Genomic DNA, 27,964 nt, shown 5'->3' with positions numbered 1-27,964 from the left:
AACGTAACGTGATCAACATAAATTCACATAACGCGATCACTGGAGGATGGAGCGTAATCTTCAGCACAAATTCAAATAACTTTCACGAAATCGAATTAAACTTTATTGCGTTAGGACTCAAATATATTTTACGATCGAAACTCAGCGGTGGTTGGACCAGGACTGCCATGAAATATATTAAGCGATTATGTGGACACCTCGCGTACCACATCTTGCATACAACTAACTGCTCGAATAGCTATTTAGGCGGTATAGGTTTGTCATCAATTAAGAGTTGCGCCAAATGCTAGGTGCGTTTCCAAAAACTGTTCTACGCCACCGTCATTTGACACAACTACTATGTGAGCCCGAACATCACCCCCCACCTTGAAATATTTACTTTCAACTATAATACATCATATCACACTAATACTAACACCTACACCAAACTAAAACTTAATCAATGTAAACGTCAAGCGACTGAAGCCGTCCGCTCATTATCGTGATTTATCGGCCTCATCACACTGGTGTCACGATGCGCTGAACCATTTGCTGCAGACTCGTCGTAGGATTCACAAGGGAGCAAACAAATTTTAGTGATCGGCCGCTTTAGGACGCCGCGAGCGGTTCGTAGTGTTACAACTCTCGTAAGCTGATCCGGTCCTGGATGGATGGAGAGAATTCTCGCGAGCGGCCATTTCACTGGATGCTGAAATTCGTCGACGATAACCACGAGGCGTCCAATACGTAGCTCATTGTTTTCTCCGGTTAATTTTGTGCATTTTTGCATCTCTTGCAGATACTCGCCGCGCCAATGATGCCAAAATTGCTGGAATAGACGCTGCATGGATTGGTAGTGGTTCAATCTGCTCATCTGAACGTCCATTATATTGGTTTCTGGTATGAAGTGCATTGTCGACCCAATTAGAAAATGGGCCGGAGTGAGGCAGGATAAATCGTTCGGATCTTCGGAAAGCGGCACCAATGGTCGAGAATTCATTGCGGCTTCGATTTCTGTCAGGACTGTGTTCAAGTCCTCGAATGACAAACGGGAATTTCTCAACTGGCGGTACATATGATTTTTAGCAACCTTCACTGCAGCTTCCCATAAACCGCCAAAGTTGGGAGCCTTTGGCGGATTTAAGTGCCAATTGATGCCTTCGTTGGCGCAGTGTGACTGAATGGCTTCCCCTTCGTTGCCTCCGAGCCAGTGGTATAGTTGCTCGAGCTCGTTTTTGGCACCCTCGAAGTTCTTGCCGTTGTCCGAGAAGATGTCAGTTGGACGACCTCTCCGGGCAATGAAACGTCGTAGCGCGGCTATAAAGGCTGGCGTGGAGAGGTCGCTTACCAACTCAATGTGAACGGCCTTTGTACTAAAGCAAACAAATATACAAATGTATGCCTTCGCTGCGTTTGCTCTCTTGTGGATAGGTTTCAAATATATTGGACCGGCATAGTCCACTCCACTAGCAGTGAACGGGCGGCTTGGAGTAATTCGAGCTAGAGGTAGTTGCCCCATATATTGACTCGCAGGAACGGGACTCACTCGGGCGCATTGGTAGCACCCTCGGATAACGCTTCTCATTAGGCGTCTTCCATTTATTGGCCAATATTTCTCCCTCATGGCAGCAAGAGTAAGCCGACCACCACCGTGCATAAGTTTCAGGTGATAGTGTTTAGCGAGGAGGCGGGTATAGGGATGGAAACTTGGTAGAAGGGCTGGGTGTTTATGAATGTAGGGCTGCTCAGACAATCTCAACCTCCCTCCCACTCTTATCGTTCCCTCCGGGTCTACAAAAGGCTTGAGAAGTCGAAGTGAGGAATGCTTGGAAACTGTTCTGTCCTTTGTCAAATCTTTGATCTCCTGAGAATCGATTGGGCGTTTGTCAACTCCTTGACTGTAAGCGAAATACGTAGGGGTTCATTGGATAACTGCGTCCGGGTTTTCGTGAGACATCTTTGGGCAAACCGGAGACAATAAGCTGTAACGCGAACAAGTCGATTGTGCGATGAAAATCGTGCAAAGTAGGGATTGTGCAGTGGTTCTATTTTGGCGCTAGCAACTACCACCTTTCGTCTTTCTTTTCCATCGCTGGGGTAATCAGGAATGCTCGATGAAGGAAACTGTTCTTGGATGTGAGATAACCAGGCGGGACCATGTTTCCAAACTACGCTGTTTAATAGTTCACTTGTCTCCAAACCCCGTGATACTAGGTCAGCTGGGTTTTGCTTACTAGCAACATGTTTCCATTGCGCTCCGTGGGTAGCAGTCTGAATAGCCGACACTCGATTGGCTATATAGGTTTTCCAGGTGTTTGGTGGAGATTTCAGCCATTGTAATGTAACCATGGAGTCGGACCAAAAAAACGATGAGGCGATGTTGATCTGCAGTGCTTGGATTATCCTGGAATGGAGTTTTGCGGCAAGATCAGCAGCACACAACTCCAGCCTAGGAAGAGTAACCCGCTTGAGCGGTGCTACACGAGATTTTGACGCCAACAGTTGTACTGAAATGTTGCACTGAGTGTCGACGGATCTTGCGTATGTACATGCTCCATAGGCTGTTTCGGAGGCGTCTGCAAACGTGTGTAGTTGAATCTCGGCGTTCGGCAGAACGGCATAGCGGCTCACTCTGAAACCAGTTAGCAATGGTAGCTGCTCGGAGTATCGTTTCCATTTCGTAGCTATGTTCTCGGGAACTTCATCATCCCATCCACAGGACTCCAACCACAGGTGTTGCATTAGAATTTTACCGCGTATTATAACTGGAGCGATCAGACCCAAAGGGTCGAAAAGTTGTGAAATTTCGGAAAGTATTGCTCGCTTTGTCAACTTTCCTTTCTGGCTGATGTTAGTATCGAATCTCAATATGTCTCTTTGAGGTTCCCATGAGATGCCAAGAGCTTTGACAGTTTCATTCTTGTCGAACTTCAAAGATGAGTGAGTTCCAATTTCATCCGCCGAAAGGCCCTGTAGAACCTGGAGCTTGTTCGATGTCCATTTTCGCAGAGAAAATCCGCCTTTGGATAACAGTTCATTCAACTCAGATCGTAGTTGTGTTGCTTCTTCCACTGATTGAGCTCCGGCGATGAAATCATCCACGTAAAAGCCTTTACGTAGAGCTGGGCCTCCCAAGGGGTACGACCTTCCTTCGTCGTCGGCAAGCTGTTGGAGGGTTCTAGTTGCAAGAAACGACGAGGAAGCGAGGCCGTAGGTAACTGTTAGAAGTTCGTAAGTTTGTATTGGTTCTTGCCGACAGAAGCGCCATAATATACGTTGGAATGGTGTATCAACGGTATTTAGTTTTACTTGACGGTACATTTTTTCGATGTCCGCGACCAATGCTACAGGAGATGTACGAAATCTTAGAATGATTGATAGTAAATCGTCTTGTACTACTGGTCCTACCAGCAGTGCGTCATTAAGAGAGTGACCTGATGACGTCTTGGCTGATCCGTCAAAAACGACGCGAAGCTTGGTTGTCGTGCTTGCCTCTTTAACAACCGGGTGGTGTGGGAGGAAACATTGGTTGGAAACAAATTTGTCGTGGGATGGAGCCAGGCGCATATGTCCAAGGGCTATGTACTCATGAAGGAATTTACTATATTCTTTTTGCAGCTGGTCATCGTGGTACAACCTTCGCTCTAGGGATTCAAAACGTCTCTGTGCAGCCGCTTTAGACTCCCCAAGCATTTCTTCGAAGTTGGGGTGGCGGGGAAATCGCACCACGTATCTTCCCTCAGAATCTCTGGCAACATTCGCTGCATATAACTGCTCACAGTTTTGCTCATCGATGGAATAATTGGATTGGTTTGGCAGCTCTTCTGTTTCCCAAAACCGTTCTAGACTTTCCTCGAGGGTAGCAAGTGAAACAGCGGTAACAGAGTGATGCAAAACTTCATGTGAGGGTTGAAATACAGTCGCTGTTCCTGAAACTAACCATCCGAAGACGCTGTCCACTAAAGTCGGCAGGGAATTGGAGAGCTCAATTCTTGCAGCTGTTTTAAAACATGAGAAAAAGTGTTCCTTTCCGATAATCATATCAATACCGGCTCGTTTGTTGAAATTTGGATCAGCCAAAAATAATTTCTCGGGAAGACACCAGTCATCAATAAGCACGTCACAGGCTGGTAAGTTTGACGTTACCTTTTCCAAAACCAAGAAGTTCACATCCAACGCGAAATCTTCCTTGCGAGACCGGACTTGCGTGGAAACGGATTGAGTTACATGTTGTGGCTGGTTGCCTATTCCCTGAATAAGCACATTCGCCCTTTTTCGCTTTAACCGAAGGATTTGTACCATTCTTTCGGAAATTATGTTTGGCTGCGAACCACAGTCCAGCAAAGCTCGAGCCAAATGTTCCTTCCCATATCGATCGACTACAACCAGAACCACCGTCAGCATTAAAATACTCTTCTCGGCATCAGGCAGCGGTGAATGGTGGCCAGGTTTCGCTAATTTGACGGCAGTTGTCGCGGAAAACACCGAAGATTCATTAATGGGACCATCGCGCGTTTGTGTCGATGTTACTGGGTAACTTCCTGACGATGAAGGGACAGTATTTTGATTAACTCGGCTTAAGTTGTCGGCAAATGCTGAATGGATGAGTGAGTGGTGACGTCTTCTACAAAATCTGCAACTGTACCTGGATGTACAGTTTCTCGCATAGTGATCGGCACGGAAACAATTCAGACACAAGTGATTGGCATTCATTAGACTCATTTTCTCGGCTATCGGGAGCCGTTCGAACTTTGAACACTTTATTAAGGGGTGGTGTTGGTCGCAGACATAGCATTTAAACGGAACATTCTCAGTCGCTACATGAGACAAAACATTTGCATGAATGGTCTTTTCCGAATCACCAATGCATGCTAAGGATGCGGATGGAATTGCATGGTGTTGATTGACCGAAATCGATTCCAGTACCCGCATGCGACGCTGAAGGAAACCAATTAAACACTTGTAGGTGGGCTTGTCTAAAGTTGATGCGTGATCCTCCCAAGCTGCTAACGTGTCAGCGTGTAAACGTGTGCAAAGAAGATGCTCCAGAATAGTACTCCATGAATCAACTGGCTCGTCCAATTGTCCCAAAATCTTCACATGTCGCTCAAATTCATCAACAATCGCATGCAATGTTGAGGCAGTCTCCCTTGCCATTTCTGTAGTATCAAACAGCGCTTGAAGATGGCGTTTTTTAAGTAAATATTCATTGGAGTATCGGTTGGTTAAAGAGTCCCATGCCAGTTTATAGTTGGCGGCACTAATTCCGATGGATTCAACAATCTGCGCTGCTTCCCCTTTTAAAGCTGCGCGTAGATAATGAAATTTTTGGATATCTGCCACGTCAGGATTCGAGTGTATGAGCGCGGAAAATGTGTCGTGGAAAGCTAGCCAGTCCTTATAATCGCCAGAGAACTCCGGTAACGAGATTGTAGGCAGTTTTAGACCGTGAAGAGCGGAGGTGGACCCTGTGTTTGTGTTGTGAGGGAGATCGTTGTGTGAACTGATAGGAGGAGGGATTTTAGAGCAAAGGAAAGCTTTTATTTTGAAGAGCATAGGCTCAAAATGTGCACGGAAATTTAAATTTCTCACCAGACCTTCATTCGTTTCCTCGCCATCCTCTAATTCCGTCTGTACTTCCTCCAGTGCTTGCCAAAGCATGTTCAAATTTTCCAAGCGTATGGATGCCTCGAGTTTGTCCCGTTCCTCATTGTATCGTTCCATGAACTGCTCGGCGCGGCTCAACGAAGCGAGCAACGTAGTTCTCCTCGTTGTCAATTGTTGCTTGGTCCGAAGGCCTTCCATCGTAGCAAACGCTGATCGGGAATTCACGGTATGTCGGTAATATCTGACCAAGGCGGATATATGCCTTGGATTGTTATAATTGTAATCAGAAGTACAGCGCGGTCCTTGTATTAGCTTGCACACGCCACTGGTGGACTCGGTAGAGGTGAGGCGGTTGATGGCAGCGGGTGCGGTAGGGCAGACCTGACAAACAGATGACCAGGTAGCACTGACAAAATAAATTTAATGGATTGGAAAGACCCTCACCTGACCAAAGCAAGTTTGTGCCTTGTATTTATTTTGTTCCAAATGCTGTGGCGTAGGATGCAACGGTATCAACAGGATACAGGAGGTGCTGGAGAAATACGTAGCTACTACTGCTAGCGGAGAAGGCAGCTTGGCTTGGTTCAATTGTTCAGAATTGCAATGGCGAACTGGCGCGGCTTTGCAACGGTTTCGATGGCGCCCAACGGCCAAGAACAATTGATGAATACTTGGAAGATGGCGATCTGTCCTTTAAAGAACTTCAAGAACGCTCGATAGCTTGGTCGTAAGCGCCAAATCCTGGTCACGGCACCAAAATATGTTGGATGAGGTTCGGGAAGGCGGGTGGTTCTACTGGCACATAAAACGGCGGGCGGGAAATTCCGGAACAGACTCTCAGACTTCTGGATCAAATTAACTAGCATCGGATGTAAATTAACGTAACGTAACGTGATCAACATAAATTCACATAACGCGATCACTGGAGGATGGAGCGTAATCTTCAGCACAAATTCAAATAACTTTCACGAAATCGAATTAAACTTTATTGCGTTAGGACTCAAATATATTTTACGATCGAAACTCAGCGGTGGTTGGACCAGGACTGCCATGAAATATATTAAGCGATTATGTGGACACCTCGCGTACCACATCTTGCATACAACTAACTGCTCGAATAGCTATTTAGGCGGTATAGGTTTGTCATCAATTAAGAGTTGCGCCAAATGCTAGGTGCGTTTCCAAAAACTGTTCTACGCCACCGTCATTTGACACAACTACTATGTGAGCCCGAACATCACCCCCCACCTTGAAATATTTACTTTCAACTATAATACATCATATCACACTAATACTAACACCTACACCAAACTAAAACTTAATCAATGTAAACGTCAAGCGACTGAAGCCGTCCGCTCATTATCGTGATTTATCGGCCTCATCACACTGGTGTCACGATGCGCTGAACCATTTGCTGCAGACTCGTCGTAGGATTCACAAGGGAGCAAACAAATTTTAGTGATCGGCCGCTTTAGGACGCCGCGAGCGGTTCGTAGTGTTACAACTCTCGTAAGCTGATCCGGTCCTGGATGGATGGAGAGAATTCTCGCGAGCGGCCATTTCACTGGATGCTGAAATTCGTCGACGATAACCACGAGGCGTCCAATACGTAGCTCATTGTTTTCTCCGGTTAATTTTGTGCATTTTTGCATCTCTTGCAGATACTCGCCGCGCCAATGATGCCAAAATTGCTGGAATAGACGCTGCATGGATTGGTAGTGGTTCAATCTGCTCATCTGAACGTCCATTATATTGGTTTCTGGTATGAAGTGCATTGTCGACCCAATTAGAAAATGGGCCGGAGTGAGGCAGGATAAATCGTTCGGATCTTCGGAAAGCGGCACCAATGGTCGAGAATTCATTGCGGCTTCGATTTCTGTCAGGACTGTGTTCAAGTCCTCGAATGACAAACGGGAATTTCTCAACTGGCGGTACATATGATTTTTAGCAACCTTCACTGCAGCTTCCCATAAACCGCCAAAGTTGGGAGCCTTTGGCGGATTTAAGTGCCAATTGATGCCTTCGTTGGCGCAGTGTGACTGAATGGCTTCCCCTTCGTTGCCTCCGAGCCAGTGGTATAGTTGCTCGAGCTCGTTTTTGGCACCCTCGAAGTTCTTGCCGTTGTCCGAGAAGATGTCAGTTGGACGACCTCTCCGGGCAATGAAACGTCGTAGCGCGGCTATAAAGGCTGGCGTGGAGAGGTCGCTTACCAACTCAATGTGAACGGCCTTTGTACTAAAGCAAACAAATATACAAATGTATGCCTTCGCTGCGTTTGCTCTCTTGTGGATAGGTTTCAAATATATTGGACCGGCATAGTCCACTCCACTAGCAGTGAACGGGCGGCTTGGAGTAATTCGAGCTAGAGGTAGTTGCCCCATATATTGACTCGCAGGAACGGGACTCACTCGGGCGCATTGGTAGCACCCTCGGATAACGCTTCTCATTAGGCGTCTTCCATTTATTGGCCAATATTTCTCCCTCATGGCAGCAAGAGTAAGCCGACCACCACCGTGCATAAGTTTCAGGTGATAGTGTTTAGCGAGGAGGCGGGTATAGGGATGGAAACTTGGTAGAAGGGCTGGGTGTTTATGAATGTAGGGCTGCTCAGACAATCTCAACCTCCCTCCCACTCTTATCGTTCCCTCCGGGTCTACAAAAGGCTTGAGAAGTCGAAGTGAGGAATGCTTGGAAACTGTTCTGTCCTTTGTCAAATCTTTGATCTCCTGAGAATCGATTGGGCGTTTGTCAACTCCTTGACTGTAAGCGAAATACGTAGGGGTTCATTGGATAACTGCGTCCGGGTTTTCGTGAGACATCTTTGGGCAAACCGGAGACAATAAGCTGTAACGCGAACAAGTCGATTGTGCGATGAAAATCGTGCAAAGTAGGGATTGTGCAGTGGTTCTATTTTGGCGCTAGCAACTACCACCTTTCGTCTTTCTTTTCCATCGCTGGGGTAATCAGGAATGCTCGATGAAGGAAACTGTTCTTGGATGTGAGATAACCAGGCGGGACCATGTTTCCAAACTACGCTGTTTAATAGTTCACTTGTCTCCAAACCCCGTGATACTAGGTCAGCTGGGTTTTGCTTACTAGCAACATGTTTCCATTGCGCTCCGTGGGTAGCAGTCTGAATAGCCGACACTCGATTGGCTATATAGGTTTTCCAGGTGTTTGGTGGAGATTTCAGCCATTGTAATGTAACCATGGAGTCGGACCAAAAAAACGATGAGGCGATGTTGATCTGCAGTGCTTGGATTATCCTGGAATGGAGTTTTGCGGCAAGATCAGCAGCACACAACTCCAGCCTAGGAAGAGTAACCCGCTTGAGCGGTGCTACACGAGATTTTGACGCCAACAGTTGTACTGAAATGTTGCACTGAGTGTCGACGGATCTTGCGTATGTACATGCTCCATAGGCTGTTTCGGAGGCGTCTGCAAACGTGTGTAGTTGAATCTCGGCGTTCGGCAGAACGGCATAGCGGCTCACTCTGAAACCAGTTAGCAATGGTAGCTGCTCGGAGTATCGTTTCCATTTCGTAGCTATGTTCTCGGGAACTTCATCATCCCATCCACAGGACTCCAACCACAGGTGTTGCATTAGAATTTTACCGCGTATTATAACTGGAGCGATCAGACCCAAAGGGTCGAAAAGTTGTGAAATTTCGGAAAGTATTGCTCGCTTTGTCAACTTTCCTTTCTGGCTGATGTTAGTATCGAATCTCAATATGTCTCTTTGAGGTTCCCATGAGATGCCAAGAGCTTTGACAGTTTCATTCTTGTCGAACTTCAAAGATGAGTGAGTTCCAATTTCATCCGCCGAAAGGCCCTGTAGAACCTGGAGCTTGTTCGATGTCCATTTTCGCAGAGAAAATCCGCCTTTGGATAACAGTTCATTCAACTCAGATCGTAGTTGTGTTGCTTCTTCCACTGATTGAGCTCCGGCGATGAAATCATCCACGTAAAAGCCTTTACGTAGAGCTGGGCCTCCCAAGGGGTACGACCTTCCTTCGTCGTCGGCAAGCTGTTGGAGGGTTCTAGTTGCAAGAAACGACGAGGAAGCGAGGCCGTAGGTAACTGTTAGAAGTTCGTAAGTTTGTATTGGTTCTTGCCGACAGAAGCGCCATAATATACGTTGGAATGGTGTATCAACGGTATTTAGTTTTACTTGACGGTACATTTTTTCGATGTCCGCGACCAATGCTACAGGAGATGTACGAAATCTTAGAATGATTGATAGTAAATCGTCTTGTACTACTGGTCCTACCAGCAGTGCGTCATTAAGAGAGTGACCTGATGACGTCTTGGCTGATCCGTCAAAAACGACGCGAAGCTTGGTTGTCGTGCTTGCCTCTTTAACAACCGGGTGGTGTGGGAGGAAACATTGGTTGGAAACAAATTTGTCGTGGGATGGAACCAGGCGCATATGTCCAAGGGCTATGTACTCATGAAGGAATTTACTATATTCTTTTTGCAGCTGGTCATCGTGGTACAACCTTCGCTCTAGGGATTCAAAACGTCTCTGTGCAGCCGCTTTAGACTCCCCAAGCATTTCTTCGAAGTTGGGGTGGCGGGGAAATCGCACCACGTATCTTCCCTCAGAATCTCTGGCAACATTCGCTGCATATAACTGCTCACAGTTTTGCTCATCGATGGAATAATTGGATTGGTTTGGCAGCTCTTCTGTTTCCCAAAACCGTTCTAGACTTTCCTCGAGGGTAGCAAGTGAAACAGCGGTAACAGAGTGATGCAAAACTTCATGTGAGGGTTGAAATACAGTCGCTGTTCCTGAAACTAACCATCCGAAGACGCTGTCCACTAAAGTCGGCAGGGAATTGGAGAGCTCAATTCTTGCAGCTGTTTTAAAACATGAGAAAAAGTGTTCCTTTCCGATAATCATATCAATACCGGCTCGTTTGTTGAAATTTGGATCAGCCAAAAATAATTTCTCGGGAAGACACCAGTCATCAATAAGCACGTCACAGGCTGGTAAGTTTGACGTTACCTTTTCCAAAACCAAGAAGTTCACATCCAACGCGAAATCTTCCTTGCGAGACCGGACTTGCGTGGAAACGGATTGAGTTACATGTTGTGGCTGGTTGCCTATTCCCTGAATAAGCACATTCGCCCTTTTTCGCTTTAACCGAAGGATTTGTACCATTCTTTCGGAAATTATGTTTGGCTGCGAACCACAGTCCAGCAAAGCTCGAGCCAAATGTTCCTTCCCATATCGATCGACTACAACCAGAACCACCGTCAGCATTAAAATACTCTTCTCGGCATCAGGCAGCGGTGAATGGTGGCCAGGTTTCGCTAATTTGACGGCAGTTGTCGCGGAAAACACCGAAGATTCATTAATGGGACCATCGCGCGTTTGTGTCGATGTTACTGGGTAACTTCCTGACGATGAAGGGACAGTATTTTGATTAACTCGGCTTAAGTTGTCGGCAAATGCTGAATGGATGAGTGAGTGGTGACGTCTTCTACAAAATCTGCAACTGTACCTGGATGTACAGTTTCTCGCATAGTGATCGGCACGGAAACAATTCAGACACAAGTGATTGGCATTCATTAGACTCATTTTCTCGGCTATCGGGAGCCGTTCGAACTTTGAACACTTTATTAAGGGGTGGTGTTGGTCGCAGACATAGCATTTAAACGGAACATTCTCAGTCGCTACATGAGACAAAACATTTGCATGAATGGTCTTTTCCGAATCACCAATGCATGCTAAGGATGCGGATGGAATTGCATGGTGTTGATTGACCGAAATCGATTCCAGTACCCGCATGCGACGCTGAAGGAAACCAATTAAACACTTGTAGGTGGGCTTGTCTAAAGTTGATGCGTGATCCTCCCAAGCTGCTAACGTGTCAGCGTGTAAACGTGTGCAAAGAAGATGCTCCAGAATAGTACTCCATGAATCAACTGGCTCGTCCAATTGTCCCAAAATCTTCACATGTCGCTCAAATTCATCAACAATCGCATGCAATGTTGAGGCAGTCTCCCTTGCCATTTCTGTAGTATCAAACAGCGCTTGAAGATGGCGTTTTTTAAGTAAATATTCATTGGAGTATCGGTTGGTTAAAGAGTCCCATGCCAGTTTATAGTTGGCGGCACTAATTCCGATGGATTCAACAATCTGCGCTGCTTCCCCTTTTAAAGCTGCGCGTAGATAATGAAATTTTTGGATATCTGCCACGTCAGGATTCGAGTGTATGAGCGCGGAAAATGTGTCGTGGAAAGCTAGCCAGTCCTTATAATCGCCAGAGAACTCCGGTAACGAGATTGTAGGCAGTTTTAGACCGTGAAGAGCGGAGGTGGACCCTGTGTTTGTGTTGTGAGGGAGATCGTTGTGTGAACTGATAGGAGGAGGGATTTTAGAGCAAAGGAAAGCTTTTATTTTGAAGAGCATAGGCTCAAAATGTGCACGGAAATTTAAATTTCTCACCAGACCTTCATTCGTTTCCTCGCCATCCTCTAATTCCGTCTGTACTTCCTCCAGTGCTTGCCAAAGCATGTTCAAATTTTCCAAGCGTATGGATGCCTCGAGTTTGTCCCGTTCCTCATTGTATCGTTCCATGAACTGCTCGGCGCGGCTCAACGAAGCGAGCAACGTAGTTCTCCTCGTTGTCAATTGTTGCTTGGTCCGAAGGCCTTCCATCGTAGCAAACGCTGATCGGGAATTCACGGTATGTCGGTAATATCTGACCAAGGCGGATATATGCCTTGGATTGTTATAATTGTAATCAGAAGTACAGCGCGGTCCTTGTATTAGCTTGCACACGCCACTGGTGGACTCGGTAGAGGTGAGGCGGTTGATGGCAGCGGGTGCGGTAGGGCAGACCTGACAAACAGATGACCAGGTAGCACTGACAAAATAAATTTAATGGATTGGAAAGACCCTCACCTGACCAAAGCAAGTTTGTGCCTTGTATTTATTTTGTTCCAAATGCTGTGGCGTAGGATGCAACGGTATCAACAGGATACAGGAGGTGCTGGAGAAATACGTAGCTACTACTGCTAGCGGAGAAGGCAGCTTGGCTTGGTTCAATTGTTCAGAATTGCAATGGCGAACTGGCGCGGCTTTGCAACGGTTTCGATGGCGCCCAACGGCCAAGAACAATTGATGAATACTTGGAAGATGGCGATCTGTCCTTTAAAGAACTTCAAGAACGCTCGATAGCTTGGTCGTAAGCGCCAAATCCTGGTCACGGCACCAAAATATGTTGGATGAGGTTCGGGAAGGCGGGTGGTTCTACTGGCACATAAAACGGCGGGCGGGAAATTCCGGAACAGACTCTCAGACTTCTGGATCAAATTAACTAGCATCGGATGTAAATTAACGTAACGTAACGTGATCAACATAAATTCACATAACGCGATCACTGGAGGATGGAGCGTAATCTTCAGCACAAATTCAAATAACTTTCACGAAATCGAATTAAACTTTATTGCGTTAGGACTCAAATATATTTTACGATCGAAACTCAGCGGTGGTTGGACCAGGACTGCCATGAAATATATTAAGCGATTATGTGGACACCTCGCGTACCACATCTTGCATACAACTAACTGCTCGAATAGCTATTTAGGCGGTATAGGTTTGTCATCAATTAAGAGTTGCGCCAAATGCTAGGTGCGTTTCCAAAAACTGTTCTACGCCACCGTCATTTGACACAACTACTATGTGAGCCCGAACACCCTATTCCCCTTTAAAAAAGCTGCGTAACATGACATGACCCCCTACCCCCCTGTCGTCACGCATCATCACAAAATACAAAACTTTCCCCTCCCCCATATAATGCTACGTCATTCATGGATGATCCCTTACCCCAGCGTCACATTTTGCACAAATACGAGCATCATTCCAATGTGCTAATAACAAGAAATTTGTTTGCATTATTAATATTAAGACTACATAGACGAATTTCGCGCCAACTCGAACAAATGTTATCAGCACCCTCTCAGATTTGAAACTTTCTGTACATGAAGACTTTGTCACAAAAAGCCACTTTGCATACTTTGTTTTTCAAAAAATAATCTAGACTGTCTTTTGAAAAGGGTCAAATTTTTTTCCACATTTTTTTTTCAAATTACTATAGTCTAAAAATGACAAATCCTACAAAAAATGTTGTTAGAGTGATTTTCACAAAGTTAGTCAAATTTTTGAATAAAAATATTGAAAAAAGTCTTTATCGACTCCTGCACTGATAAAAATCCGATTTTAAAAATTCAAAGTCGATTTACAAAAAAACTCGTCTTTGATTTGTATGAAATTTTGTACCAAGATAGGTAAATATGAAAGTTTCCCTTGTCCAAACTGAATTTTTGATTTTAAGTGTATATATATCGGAAAATAAAACAATGAAAGTCATAATTATCTCAGAATCTAATTTCCCAACTGTTTGTTGCCTGATACATGCAAAAAGTATCAGTCACGAATTTGGTATATATTCATAACAAACTTAAATGAGGGCAAAGATAAGCCATTTAACATCATCGATATATGCGAGATTTAACTAAATACCACTTGTCTATATACCCGCCCGAAAAGTAGAGATCGGTGGTGTAGTCTCCAACAGAGGCCTTAATTGCGAAGTATGAGGCTTGCTCCTTCAAGAACCCTTTGCTTTGGCCAGTGAAAACTCTGGTTCACAAGCAATTGCGTTCAGAAAAAATCAAGGAGTATATGAAACTAACTTATTTTCCATCAGCCTCATTTCGAACCTTTCGCCGAATCTGCTCTTGCAAACTTTGATCTTTTGGAAGTGGCTAGTCAACCTATTCGCCTTTTTGGGCCGCGAGACATGAACTGCCGTCGTTGTAAGCAATTGGGCCTACAGCGACTTATTGTAGAAACAAGGCACGCTGTGGAAAATGCAGAGTGAATCATGAAAATTTTTCTTCTGTGGAGAGATCGCATGATCTCTCGTCATATCCCGCATATAAATTATGTGGGGACAAAATGAAACATTTTATCAAGGAATGGTCCTATAAGAAATGCAAAAGAGCGCTACGCCACCGACGACGACTAATTTCTACGTTTCCTTGTGCATTAACCCTTCATGCCCAACTTTTTTCTAGTGCATGCAGGGTTTCAAAACTATTTTTCCTTTAAAACGGTGGGGTCAAGAAACTCGAAAAACCTTTTTTCGTAAAGATAGGTGCTTTCCTTGCAGTGCTAGAAGCTGCTCAATTTTTTCCTTCCAATGCTAACTACAATTCTCCTAGAATATTTACAATAGTTCAACTGCGTGGAAAACGTAGCCAAAAATAGTCTAAATTCATAAGTTTTATCAGTTTTCACTAATATTGCAACATAACGAAGTTATATGAAAAATTCATTTTCCGTCGTCAACGTAAACGGTCCCTGGCAGCACTGCTCCATCGGAGTTCAATCAGACTAACTGCAATAACTTCAGTTCTAGAGGTGATCCTTGTAAACGTTAATACTCAAATGAAAGCCTTATTAGCCTTACTTGCTTTTGTGAGCAAATCTTGCCTTAATCAAAAGTTATAGCTGTTTAAAAACGTTATTGTCCACAAACAACATGGGCATGAATGGGTTAAAGAACGAGAGTCTGACTATCCGATTGTGGGAACATGTTCTAATGTGCCTATAAATTTCCGAAAAAGTAAAATCTGTTTTCTCTCCTAAGCTTCCTCGTAAAGGCCTGAGAGTGTCACTTGAAGGGTGCTGTTACAAAACCGAAGTAAGTGGTTCCTGGTGTCGGTAATCTTAGAAAATAGCAGGAATTTCTATATGGGACATCAAAAACCCCAAGTGTCCCTATGTTTCAGTACCTACATTTTCCCCCAGGTTTTACACAATGCATTTGCACTACGTTTAAAGGTCAGACGAAACGAGTACCCGACGCGAACAACCGTGAACAATCTTCTACTTCGTGGTGGGCAGAGATTGCTTAAAATTGTACGCGAGAGGGACTTTTCAACGTCGAATCGCTCGAATTTTTCCCATTATACGCGACGCTACAAATGCAAATGAAAAACTTGATGAAAGCTGAAAAACGCGATAATCGGCACCGGTTCGTCGACGAATTAACGGATGGATCATCAGAGAAACAAAGTTTCGTTTGGTGGCTAGGGCCACGTTGTGTCTTCGATTCATCCTGTGATTGGAATACACGAAACGTTCGTCATATGATGACAGCTATTCATAGCTTATATACTAATTATTAAGACAGTAGTGGTGAGTGCAATCATAAAAGAAGCTATGCTACCAACGTTCTCCCCACACAACTGATGGTTTTATATTTACGTATCAGCGACCATGCCCATATCGTTACAGTCACAGGGGGCTCTCTGTTTGATGGAGCATGGAAAGCACCCTTTATATTTCCCGGAGAAAACATGGGAGTTTTTCAGTACTTAATCTGAAAAATTATAGCAGATTACCTTAGTTTGAGTTCTTTCGCAGTGCTCCATTCCGGGTAATGAGAAGGCGGACACATGGATTAGAATGATAATGAGAAGATGGACATTTAGGCATTAGAAGGTGATATATATGAAAGATCGCGTAGCTGCAACGAATTTTTAAATATTTTTTCTCAGAGGACGCTTGAAAATTGCAAATTTCGGGAGCGATGGAAGTTCAGGAATCCCAAAGGTATCAACAAACCGTGGTCCAAGAGAATGAATGAGGGTCATGACTTCATTCGGGAGATATTTCGGGTCATGTACAACCATTATACGTAGAATGCCCATCTTCGACGCATTGGGGTCGTAGAGAGCGGTCTTTGCGCTTATGGTGGCGGTTATCGCGATATTAAACTTGTTGTCTGGTCGTGCGCTAAGTGTTCTAGTACCAGATCTCCGTTAAACGAATCCCTTCGGCCTCATTCCAGTCCAGTCCGAGATGCTATACCAAATTGGTTACTGATACTTTTTGTACCTATCAAGCAACTAGCAGTTGGGAAATTGGATTCTGATATGATTATGACTTTTATTGGGTTTGTTTTCGATAAAAATACACTGAAAAAATAATTCAGTTTGGACAAGGAAAAGTTTCTTCAAATAACTTTTTTTTCTTGAAAGTGCCCAACTTGAATTTTTGACGGGAGGTAGGGAACATAATTACTTATCTTGGAACAAAATTTTATCCAAATTAATGATGGGTTTTTTTGTAAATCGTCTTTAAATTTTTAATATCGATTTTTTCGGTATAGGAGTGGATGAAGATTTTTTTTCAATATTTTATTACAAAATTTGACTGATTTTGTAAAAATCACTCCTACAATTTTTTTTGTAGAATTTGCCATTTTTAGACTATAGCCATTTGAAAAAAATGGTAAAAAAGTGTGACCCTTTTCAAAAGACAGTCTAAATCATTTTTGGAAAAACAAAGTATGAAAAGTGGCTTTTTGTGACAAAGTCTTCATGTACAGAAAGTTTCATTAAAATCTGCGAGGGTGCTGCCAACATTTGTTCGAGTTGGCGCGAAATTCGTCTATTACCTATTGAAGCGAATTTTATTTTGTAGTTTAGAGCGACCGCGAGACTTTTTTTTGTAGGATACGATGGCCTAGAAGGGCAAGATAACCTGTTTCGGCTTGAGCTTCACTACTATTAGAGGCCATTATCATATGTTATCCCTATTGCCATATTTCAGACTAGTGAAAAAATCCATATTGATGAAACCTTTGGTGCGATTGCGTAACATAGCGCAAGTTTGTAATTTTGAATATATCCATACTTACAAAGCAACTGATTGTCGTCGCGTTGGATCTTACCTGTAAAGAGACAAAGACATAAAGATAAAATGCTAAAATATTTGTGGTATTTTAAACTAGATTTAATGAGCTGTTTACGGTAATAATAAATTTTTATCGACTTGTTATGAGAGAATGAAGATATAGTGTATCTACATATGCTTCAGAATATTGAACACTCAAAATAATGAATTGCAGATGAACAAACCGTATGCGTGTTGTTGTTTGATATTGTAGTATGGTAAAATTAAGAGTCCCTTATCACCAATGCGTACAATACCTTGAGCTGTAACTCATGCCATTGTAAGCTGCGAGTAAAACTAAATAATTTTCTTACTTAGAAAAAAGTCAGTTAATAAATTCATGAAAAAAAGATCACGATATCGTACACTCAGCGGTTTACAAAAATCGTGACCAAGTTCCTAAAATTATTAATAATAAACCTTATATTCATGAAACTATTTGTGTTTCAAAAAAATAAGTTCCTCCCAGAAACATACTTGGTGTTACATTCGAATATTTGGCTAGGTTACAGTAATATGGGGATACACTGGTTTGTATAAACAATTTTAACTAAAAGAGCCGACAATAAAACGATGATCATGATTTCAAGAGCTTAGTCGCAATTTATATTATTTTCCATCACGTTTCCGTGACATTTTATTCCTGAACTATCGAATGTTTCTTGCAAAAAAATGCGAATTATGCTCATGATTTCAGGATCCTAGTCACGATTTTCGGAAATTATTTGGTTGTTATAGTGATATATTTATCTTGAGGTTACTATCGAATTGACACGTGGAGTAATATGACTCATGTTCATAATATCAGCAGTTTAAATGTGATCATCGTAATCGCCTTAACGTGATGTTATTTTTAGGTTACTATCGGATTTTTTTACTTTGTGTATCGTTACCAAGGATGCGAAAGGTACCGGTAAACTACACATTTACATTTGCACAAGCCGTGCAGCCCGCTACAGCGACACATCACTACTTCTCATGCCAGAACGGTAGCTAAACCGAGTAGGGTGATGAGCCTATTTTTCTATTATCACTCTACCCATTTGAAGGCGTTGGTTAGAGCAGTGTCTGCCATCTTTGTTCAACGCATTGAGTTAAATGGTAGCGCAACAATAGGGGCCCTCGATTCGAAATTTCGTTGCGCTCAAACACGAGAATTTCACTGTTTTACGCATACCATTGATTGTAGGCCGAGAAATTGATGAATTAGTGAGGTACCCCGCTTAGTATGATGAAAATAGACACTACGCTTTCCCGTACAGCAGAAAAATATATTTTTGTTTTGCTGCTGTACTCCGACTGCTCGGTGAGAATATGGCGCAGCAAAGTTTGCCCTCTCACGTTGTACGCTGTTCTCTGCACATTGAAAGAGAGAGAGAGCCGCACACGAAAACGTTGATGCCGGTCGTGGCCTAAATGAACCGCATTCATTGTGGTTGTTTGTGATTAAAAATATTAAAAAGTGTAAATTAAGGAAAAAGAAGCTGTACCGCTCGCGTCTGGTGGCTGTACTGGGGGAAGTATTTTTTTTGTCATGTTACTGCTTTGCACAGAGGCTGCTGTAGGGGAACATGGGGAGACTTGACCAAGCGCAAAATTCTATTTTTGGCTGTGGCGTCTTCTATTCGATTCTTAGAATTTGATTAAAAAAATATTTTTATACTTGTTCCGATCCCTTAAGTTAATTTTAAAAGTTTGGAATGAACAATCCTTTCTTTACAGAAAATATTACGTGATTAATAAATTTGCATTAAATGATTTTTTTTAAATTTTTTATCAAACTTTGTATGGGCATATCTACTCGACTACTAATGACTATTTATGTACTAATATACTATCTTAATCCTTGTGAAGCAGTGAAATGATTTTACATAAATTGGAACACTGGAAAAGTTTCTACTAGAATTTGTATGACATTGAACGCAATAACTAATGTTGGGGAGACTTGACCATGATTTTATGGGGAGACTTGACCAAGTGGCAATTAGCCGACGCCGGCGTCGGCGGTAAAACATGATGATGAGTTATGTTCTACCATAGACCATGCGGAAGACTTGGGTGCAACGCCCAACTCCTACTTAGCAGAAGGCAAAGGTCCATATGAGACTGCCTAGTCCTAGTTTTCCGTTCTAAGTCTATAACTGATTCGCTCTAGAATACCTATCCGTCATTCAATTTATTTGCTCTCGTTTCTCTTAGTCTCAAATTTGCCGAAAATAGCCAACAAAATCAATAATTGCTAAAACCGTGACCGAATGCAATCTCCAGCTGCAGAAAACAAAGCAGTCGTTTTCCAGTTGGCCTCACTTACTTACCCTGTGAAATGTAGACTAGACCCAAATCATAAAACTTTATCACCTTTTGCGTGCCGAAAGCGCTAATTAATCTGCTCGAACGCTATAATTCATCGCTAAATTAATCGAATCGCAAAAATTAAAAATGTCCCATGGGACCACCAACGACTTCTCCCTTGTTGTACCGCAGTACGTCGAAAACCCTTTTCCAGCCATATGTCTGTGACTACTGTGCAGAAACGGGCTTCTGTTAGCAGCCTAGCCAGGGTTAATCAGTTAATGGGTGCCATTTACTTGTTTGATGCGTTCATGCGTTGCGTTACAGAATCCTTTGCCAACTTTTAATGAGCTTTTGACACGATCTGTCGAAAACCACCACGCTACTGATAGCTGTTTAAACCACGACCAACTTCTCAACTGCCTTTGGTTCTGCCGATAAAATTTATTTTGACTTTTTTATTTCGGATCGTTGTTGGTCATTTGGCACAATGTCAGGACTTAACACGTTGGACCGAAACAACACGGTCACTGTGTGGCGCGACGCGTTGAGCTTTGCGATAATTTAATCAGTGAAACTGTAATTTGTTCAACATCGAGCTGGGCTCGTTACAAGAGTCCCGCCGAACTGACAAGACTCAGTTAATGAAGTGAAAAAGTGGTCAACGGGTAACAAGTTACTTCGCAGGTAACAACCAGGCTACCATGCAATTCCGGCCGGATTTAAAAGAGAAACCCGCTGCCAACGTGGACAGATTTATCTTTCATTTGAACTAGTTCTCAAGTTTGTTTGGTTTTCTCAAGCATTGCAGTTGAGTGCAGTGCTGCCAAAATTTCTTACCTTTTTTCTACAAATCCATTCAAAAATGCTACAATTGGTCAGTATGAATCTGGCAACCATGAACGTATCGTTCAAGGAGACCTTCTAGTGGTATAAGACGAACAGATAACAAGCAGAGATAACGATCTACAAGTGATACTATGATTGCTGATCGTTTGTATGATCAATCCCTTGCTCGATCGGATCGATCAGAAAGATGTCTTCATAGATCTTAATCGCGTTGGACCTGGCGAGAAAGCAATTAACCGATCAAGGTGCACGGACGCTGAAAATAAGATTCTATATACGGAGCGGCTCTGTTCTCTTAAGGAAGGTGACGGATAAACTTTGTGAGTGACGCTCGTTGGCGGTTATTGTGCCAAATGATCTGTCCCGGGATGGAGCTCATTAGTAGTGGCGTTGAAAGGTATCGGGTCAGGAGCTGACGGATGTTGGATATTTATCATATGTCAGCTACTGAAAGGGTGGAATTGCCAGGCGTGGCTGCAAGCCGGCTGGATTGATCACTTGAGGATCCAACTGGAGTTATTTCGCTTTCCTGCTGCTACCCCTTCTGAACACTAGAGATAGGGGCGTATCTCATCAGTTTGAACATTTAGCACTATTTATTTTTAATACCCACTTATCGATGGCGTCAATGGCCGATTAAATAGGTACATTTTGCCGTTGCTTTGTCCTGTGTTTTTTTTTCTCACTAAAAACCCGCATTGTATAGCTGTAGCTACCACTGTCGATCCGGGCAAAGTTACAGGTATGACGTGGTCATCGTTGACTGGCATGCGGGAACTACGTAGTTGGTTGCTAACGGCGATTATGACTTGCAGGTTTCTATAAGCATTTGAATTGTCAATTTATTTCTGAGTTTCTTGAGCAGTGCCGTTATGTGATCAGTGAATGGTCCCTGCGGAAAATGCAATGTCATGCCCGATGGAAAAACGTAACGAGTAATCTGTTGCAATCGAAGGAAGGCTTCTGGGAGTTCAAATTGTTCTTGAAAGCTCTTTAGATTGTTTGATGATTTTAGAACTAATAGTGCTTGGGCCTTTTTATCTAGAAGGATATTAAAAATTAGTTCTGGGCTCAAGTAAATGATTACTTTGGGTAATACAATTTTCAAAACTGCTGAAATGAAAAATCAGAAATCAGGAATCAGAAATCAGGAATCAAGAATCAGAAATCATAAATCAGTAATTAGAAATCAGAGATCAGAAATCAGAAATCAGAAATCAGAAATCAGAAATCAGAAATCAGAAATCAGAAATCAGAAATCAGAAATCAGAAATCAGAAATCAGAAATCAGAAATCAGAAATCAGAAATCAGAAATCAGAAATCAGAAATCAGAAATCAGAAATCAGAAATCAGAAATCAGAAATCAGAAATCAGAAATCAGAAATCAGAAATCAGAAATCAGAAATCAGAAATCAGAAATCAGAAATCAGAAATCAGAAATCAGAAATCAGAAATCAGAAATCAGAAATCAGAAATCAGAAATCAGAAATCGGAAATCGGAAATCGGAAATCGGAAATCGGAAATCGGAAATCGGAAATCGGACATCGGACATCGGAAATTGGAAATCGGAAATCGGAATTCGGAAATCGGAAATCGGAAATCGGAAATCGGAAATCGGAAATCGGAAATCGGAAATCGGAAATCGGAAATCGGAAATCGGAAATCGGAAATCGGAAATCGGAAATCGGAAATCGGAAATCGGAAATCGGAAATCGGAAATCAGAAATCAGAAATCATAAATCAGTAATTAGAAATCAGAGATCAGAAATCAGAAATCAGAAATCAGAATTCAAAAATCGGAAATCTGAAATATAATCAGATATCAGAAATCAGTGAGTTGATTTTCCTGATCGGTGCGTATTGGAGGGGTTTTGATATATATATATATATATATATATAGTTGATTGTCTAAAATTCGAAACATTTTCCAACAAAACGGCCGGCGATAACTGGTTTTGGCAGTAGACATTAAGCATTCTAGTTTTCGGTTATCTACGTATACGAGTTTACGATTCACCAAGTGAGAATCATCGAGATTTCCTGAAATCGTTTGAAGATTGGTTACAGGAAATTATTTCGGAGGAGAAAATAAATATCCTTGGTGGGGATTTAAATATCCTATGGGATGAATGTGATTATTCTCGAGAACTGAAGACAATAGTGGGTGCCGTAGGAATAAAGCAGTTTCGGAACATACCCGTGCTTGTCTCAGATGCCTTTGATGGACTAACTTTCAGTTAAGAGGCTTGCGGTGATCACGATGGTAGTCCAACAGATCACATAAAATCCCAAAACTTAAGAAAATTTCATTAGTATAGAAGTATTCCTCGTACCTTAACGATTAGTTGAATAAATAATAACTTTTGCACAACTACAATTCCACACTCTGGCGATGACGAGGACACTGAAGAAGTCATTCGCTAGTACAAAGCCAGATGCAGCTGCTGAAAAAGCATGTTTTTTACATTTTTTTCAACATTTCCTTCCTTTCATGATTTTTCACATTCCTTCCTTTCATGATTTTTCACATCATGGCAACACTTCCTCATTTTCTTACCTGAATGATGTCAATGGGTTCATTTAATATTGGTGTTACTAATTTTTAAATAATCTGCAGTATTCATACTATTCAAATGAAAGTTGCACCGCTAATTTTCTAGACGTGTGCCTACATCGCGGCGTATCTTTCGGCGTAGGTAATGAAATGAGGCAGTGGCAAATAATGTGAAAAATCATGAAACCGCGGAATGAAATGTTGAAAAATGTTGAACAAACATGTTTTTTCAGTAGCTGCGTTTGGCTTTGGCTTCTTCGGTGTCTTCGTCGATGCCAGAGTGTGGAATTGTAGTTGTGCATTCCAGCTCACGTGGTTACTTAGCTATGCGACGATCACGTTTGCGATTCGGAGCATTTTTTGGGTACCTTTTTCTTTTTTTTCGGTCATATTGTTTTTGATTATCTACTTTAGCAATACCTTAAATTATTTTATTGTTAACTCGCGAAATATCTGACGCGCTTCATTGATAACGAGCACTTTCCTTTCACACAAGTATGTAATGCTTCGAACGAAACCTTGAATTGTTGATAGGCTGATCGGATCCTGGGGTGAAAAACCAACACAAAACTCATGTTTTACATAAGAAAAAACGCACTTGACATTTTTTTTACATTGACTAATGTACTGTACTGAGGACGAAAGATAATGCGTTCTCGCAGAACAACACACGAAAACAGTAACGACGCCGTAACTAATACAACTGATCAGAGGTAACAGCCGAAATGACAGTCGTCAACGATGCTCTCTACCGTGTATCTAATTCGCACAACATGAGCGACCTCTGCAATAACATAGCAAATATAATACCTTGTATCTATTGTACCCCCATACCTATTTGGCCCCATTCTACGCTACTATCAAAACAGACGAATTTCGCGCCAACTCGAACAAATGTTGGCAGCACCCTCTCAGATATAAAAGAAACTTTCTGTACATGAGAACTTTGTCACAAAAAGCCACTTTGGATACTTTGTTTTTCCAAAAAAGATCTAGACTGTCTTTTAAAAAGGGCCAAACTTTTTTTTACCAACTTTTTTCAAATGGCTATAGTCTAAAAATGACAAATCCTACTAAAAATATTGTAGGAGAGATTTTCACAAAATTAGTCAAATTTTTAAATAAAACTACAAGGGACAGCCCTATGGGGTTGTACGAATTGTAGACGTAGGACTGCAATATGTGAAATATTTAATTTCTTATTACATTTGGATTAATAATTAATCAAACATTTCTTTCTATAGTTCACTTCATGAATCAAACCGTCTTGCTCATCAGGTCACTTTATTTACAATGAGCGATCGAATCCGATTAAAGAAAGCAGACAGAAAACTGCGATGGAAAACCGAACTAATATCTGGAACTGCTTTAAAATTTTAAAAAGTTTTCTATTGTATGCTGTAAACAACCAGACAGATACCTAAAAATCATGTTTTAGACAATACAGTCACAGTTCTTGTATAGGACAAGCTTTATAGTTTTATTTTGCCGTTATTGTAATTTTCCTAAAGTACACATAAATGTAGCGAATGCAGTGGTCTTAATCATATATCGAAGCAAAACATATACAAGAATCGAAAATAGTTTTATGGATGGAATTAGATGCATTTTTGCAGCGATTTTTTGAGTAACAATGCATCCATTCATAAATAGGCTTTGTAGTACCTATGTATTGGTAGAATCAAAGTGGGATAGGTTGAGTGGAAATGAATCTCGTGGAATCAATAAATTGATGAAACGTAAATAATAAGCCTTCGTTGCACTTTCTTCTATCCATTCGCGTGAATTTGTTGCTAAGAAAGTTTTCGTCTCCTTAGCCTGTCATGGAGACGACAATGCAAAGAAAACCCGAAGGTTTTCGCTTCGCGCAACGAAAGCTCAGATTTCTATCATACACGCAACACTTGGATATACCTACACAAGCGAACGGTTTACCGTGCTTGAATCAAAAAGCTGTGCCAGTACATCGTGTCCGTACACGAATGGAAGATACGCACCAAGCAAAATGAGTCAACGCTGGTGATGATGGGTGGTGCGAAAGAGACAACTAGTACCACGACGCTAGCCTCTGCTACACTGGCGGTGGGAGAATGCAGCGCTGTGCTCTGCTTTGCCTGCTGTCCAAGAGGCAACTGAGCTTGCCCTACCAAATATGCTCTTTAAATAGTTGATGATGACGTCATTCATAGAAGCGTTGCGCGTTAGGTACATAAATCTGTCGTGCCAGACTAGGGAAGCGCAGCCTTCTGTGTGCAAATGCGTGGTATTTTAACTATGTTGAACATTATTTAAAATTTTAATGCCATGAGCTCAAAAATCTTTGGTTTTATCTATTGGAATCTATTCTTAGAAGTATTTCTGAGCGATATGCGAAAAAAAATTGAAAATTTACCGTAAGATGGCTGAATTATAAGCGTTTAAAATTGGACCACTTTTCGTTACATACCATTTTTGTTGAATTTGCAACGTGCACCCCCATATCGAAAACAAAGACGTAGTCCTACGTCAAAAATATTGAAAAAAATCTTCATCTCAGATCTCTTCTCACTCAGATTGTGAGAAGATTTTGTCTAATTTAGCTACTAAGTATATTTTTATTAAGGGGCTAGATACCTTTTCATTTTTCATAAAATCGAATTTTTTTTTATTATATTATCTGAAAGTACAACTCTTCGAGAATGTTTTCCCAAATTTGTATAGAGACCCAAGAAATATATTATTATAGCTTTATACCTTTGCATAAATTCAAATTTTTGTTTAATTTTATCCAGCAAAAAGGTATGTAACCCCCTAAGGAAATTTTCTCGGAACTTAAAAATTGTTCGGGATCAGACAATGTTACTAAGCGGGTGCTGGTGGATGGGTTTGACATAATTGCCGATAAACTGTTAACAGCTATCAATGAGTCGCTCCGGCAAGGTGATTTCCGGAAACGTGATAGAAGGCGGTCATAATTCCAGTTCCAAAAATTCCAAATGCATCACGAGCAGAAGATCACAGGTCGATAAATAGGCTACTGATCTACGAGAAAGTTTTAGTCGTCAAAGAACAATTGATGGGTTATGTAGATGGTGTTGGTACGCTGTTGTGTAAACAATCAGGGTTCCGGAAAATTCATTCGTGTGAAACAGCGCTTAATCTATTATTGTTGAAATGGAAGCAGGCCATTGAGAATGGAAAAGTTGTCTTGGCAGTTTTTGTTGACTTGAAAAGAGCATTAGAAATAGTCGAACGCCGTAAACTGATTTGTGTGTTGGAGAAATATGATGTAAGAGGAAATGCTCTTGAGTGGTTTCGTAGTTACTTAAAAGGTACAACCGAGCTACAACATCGGAAGCCGAAATTAAAACTTGGTGTACCACAGGGTAGTATACTAGGACCACTTTTGTTTATCTTTTACATTAACGACATGAGAAATAACTTGGAAGAAGGTTGAAGTTGAAAGAAATCAAACTGAACCTTTCCAAGAGCAAATATGTGATTGTAACTACGCGGAAGATGTATGAAAGTACTGCAACAGTTGAAATAGATCGAGAGATGGTTGAACGAGTTGCAACTATCAAATATCATGGGGTCACATTGAACGAAAAACTAAGTTTAAATGAGCACTTGAACTATACAATCCGGAAAGCTACCAGAAAGTTTTGCGTACTTTATAGGCTTAATAGCTTTCTCTCATTTGAGTCACAGTCGGACGAAAATACTTCGTTGCAGAAAACGACGAATGAACTCGTGCATTGCATGATCAGTTTCACTATATTCACGCATTTATATTATCAGTGTGTGCATGGATGTGAGGTGGGCCATCTCAGATAAAAATTTCTCTTCCCCATTGAGACAATCGGGATTCAGGAAGCATTCAGCGGACGACTAATAAGAAAATGTCCCGGGGTGATATCAAGTTCTTCGGATGAATTGACTACATACGGGAAACGTGCCATTTAAGCCAATATATTCTGATTCCTGGCCTGAACCTGAAGTCCGATAGTATATTAACCTTCTGGTAACAGCATGTATGCTATTACCAGAAGGGTAATATACTATCGGACATCCGCTTGGACTGACTTTGGTTTGGATAAGATAATATGCTACTGTTTCATGAGGCCAATTTCTCCAGACGTGAGATCGGTGAGATTGTCTTCGGCAGGGATATGATTCCAAACAGTGTGAGACAATAAAGTAAAAAGGCTATAATATTTGAAACATAGAAAAACATATAAATTCGTTGTAGTTTGAGTTTTACTAGTAACTCTTTTTAATGTGAATTTTTTTTTGTGATTTCTGCAATGAGATTCGTGTAAAGTCCACGAGTTTCTTTTCTGCATCTACCTGAATATTTTTGGTCACTATGCTGCCGTTATAAGCATATTTGTCCCAAGTTCTATGGGATTCCCTATATACATGGGACAATTATGCTTAGAGCGGCAGTATGTATAATATTTAAATCAAATGGCGAATCTATTTTCTTAAACCTCAATTAAACTTCCTAAAATCTTGATAATTTTTCTATGATCCGGCTCTAAATCAACACTCTGAAAGAAAACAATTTTCACGACGAATCTTAGTTCCTCTAATCAATTGCAAATAAAAATTACTATACAAATGGTTACATTACACGCAAGCAAGACACACAACGATAAAACACGAACCCAAGTGCGTTCAAATTTTCCACTATTAAAGCTAACTGCTGCAAACCACCTTTTAACGCAGATTTACATCCCATAAACACGATAATGTGCACTTCACAGCCACCATCCCGCACACGGGCAACGCACGGTGGCATCTCGAGTGTGTGTATGTGTGTCTGTGTGTGTTCTTCTGGCATCAGCTGGCTACCGCCTAGGTTGACTACAGCCCAGCACAAGTCTTCCACGTTGCGGGGATGACCGTACGATTAGGCTAATAAAATTAACCACTGTGATG

General features: G+C 41.9%; 2 protein-coding genes across 2 annotated transcripts; both read right to left on the bottom strand.

Moving 5' to 3' along the window:
- Window positions 1-451: 451 nt before the first annotated feature.
- LOC131688061 (uncharacterized) lies at window positions 452-5,784 on the bottom strand. Its single transcript, XM_058972208.1, has 2 exons — window positions 1,949-5,784; window positions 452-1,877 (listed from the first exon to the last, which is right to left on the bottom strand). The coding sequence occupies exons 1-2, from the start codon at window positions 5,782-5,784 to the stop codon at window positions 452-454; spliced, it is 5,262 nt and encodes a 1,753-aa protein (XP_058828191.1).
- Window positions 5,785-6,920: 1,136 nt separating this feature from the next.
- Window positions 6,921-27,824, bottom strand: LOC131688060 (uncharacterized). Its single transcript, XM_058972207.1, has 3 exons — window positions 27,691-27,824; window positions 8,418-12,461; window positions 6,921-8,346 (listed from the first exon to the last, which is right to left on the bottom strand). Exons 1-3 carry the CDS (start codon window positions 27,822-27,824, stop codon window positions 6,921-6,923), a joined length of 5,604 nt encoding a protein of 1,867 aa, XP_058828190.1.
- Between the last annotated feature and the right edge of the window lie 140 nt (window positions 27,825-27,964).

The sequence above is a fragment of the Topomyia yanbarensis genome, chromosome 3 (assembly GCF_030247195.1).
Source record: "Topomyia yanbarensis strain Yona2022 chromosome 3, ASM3024719v1, whole genome shotgun sequence".
NCBI classification, from domain to species: Eukaryota; Metazoa; Arthropoda; class Insecta; order Diptera; family Culicidae; genus Topomyia; species Topomyia yanbarensis.
This window is presented reverse-complemented; position numbering and strand designations above follow the sequence as displayed.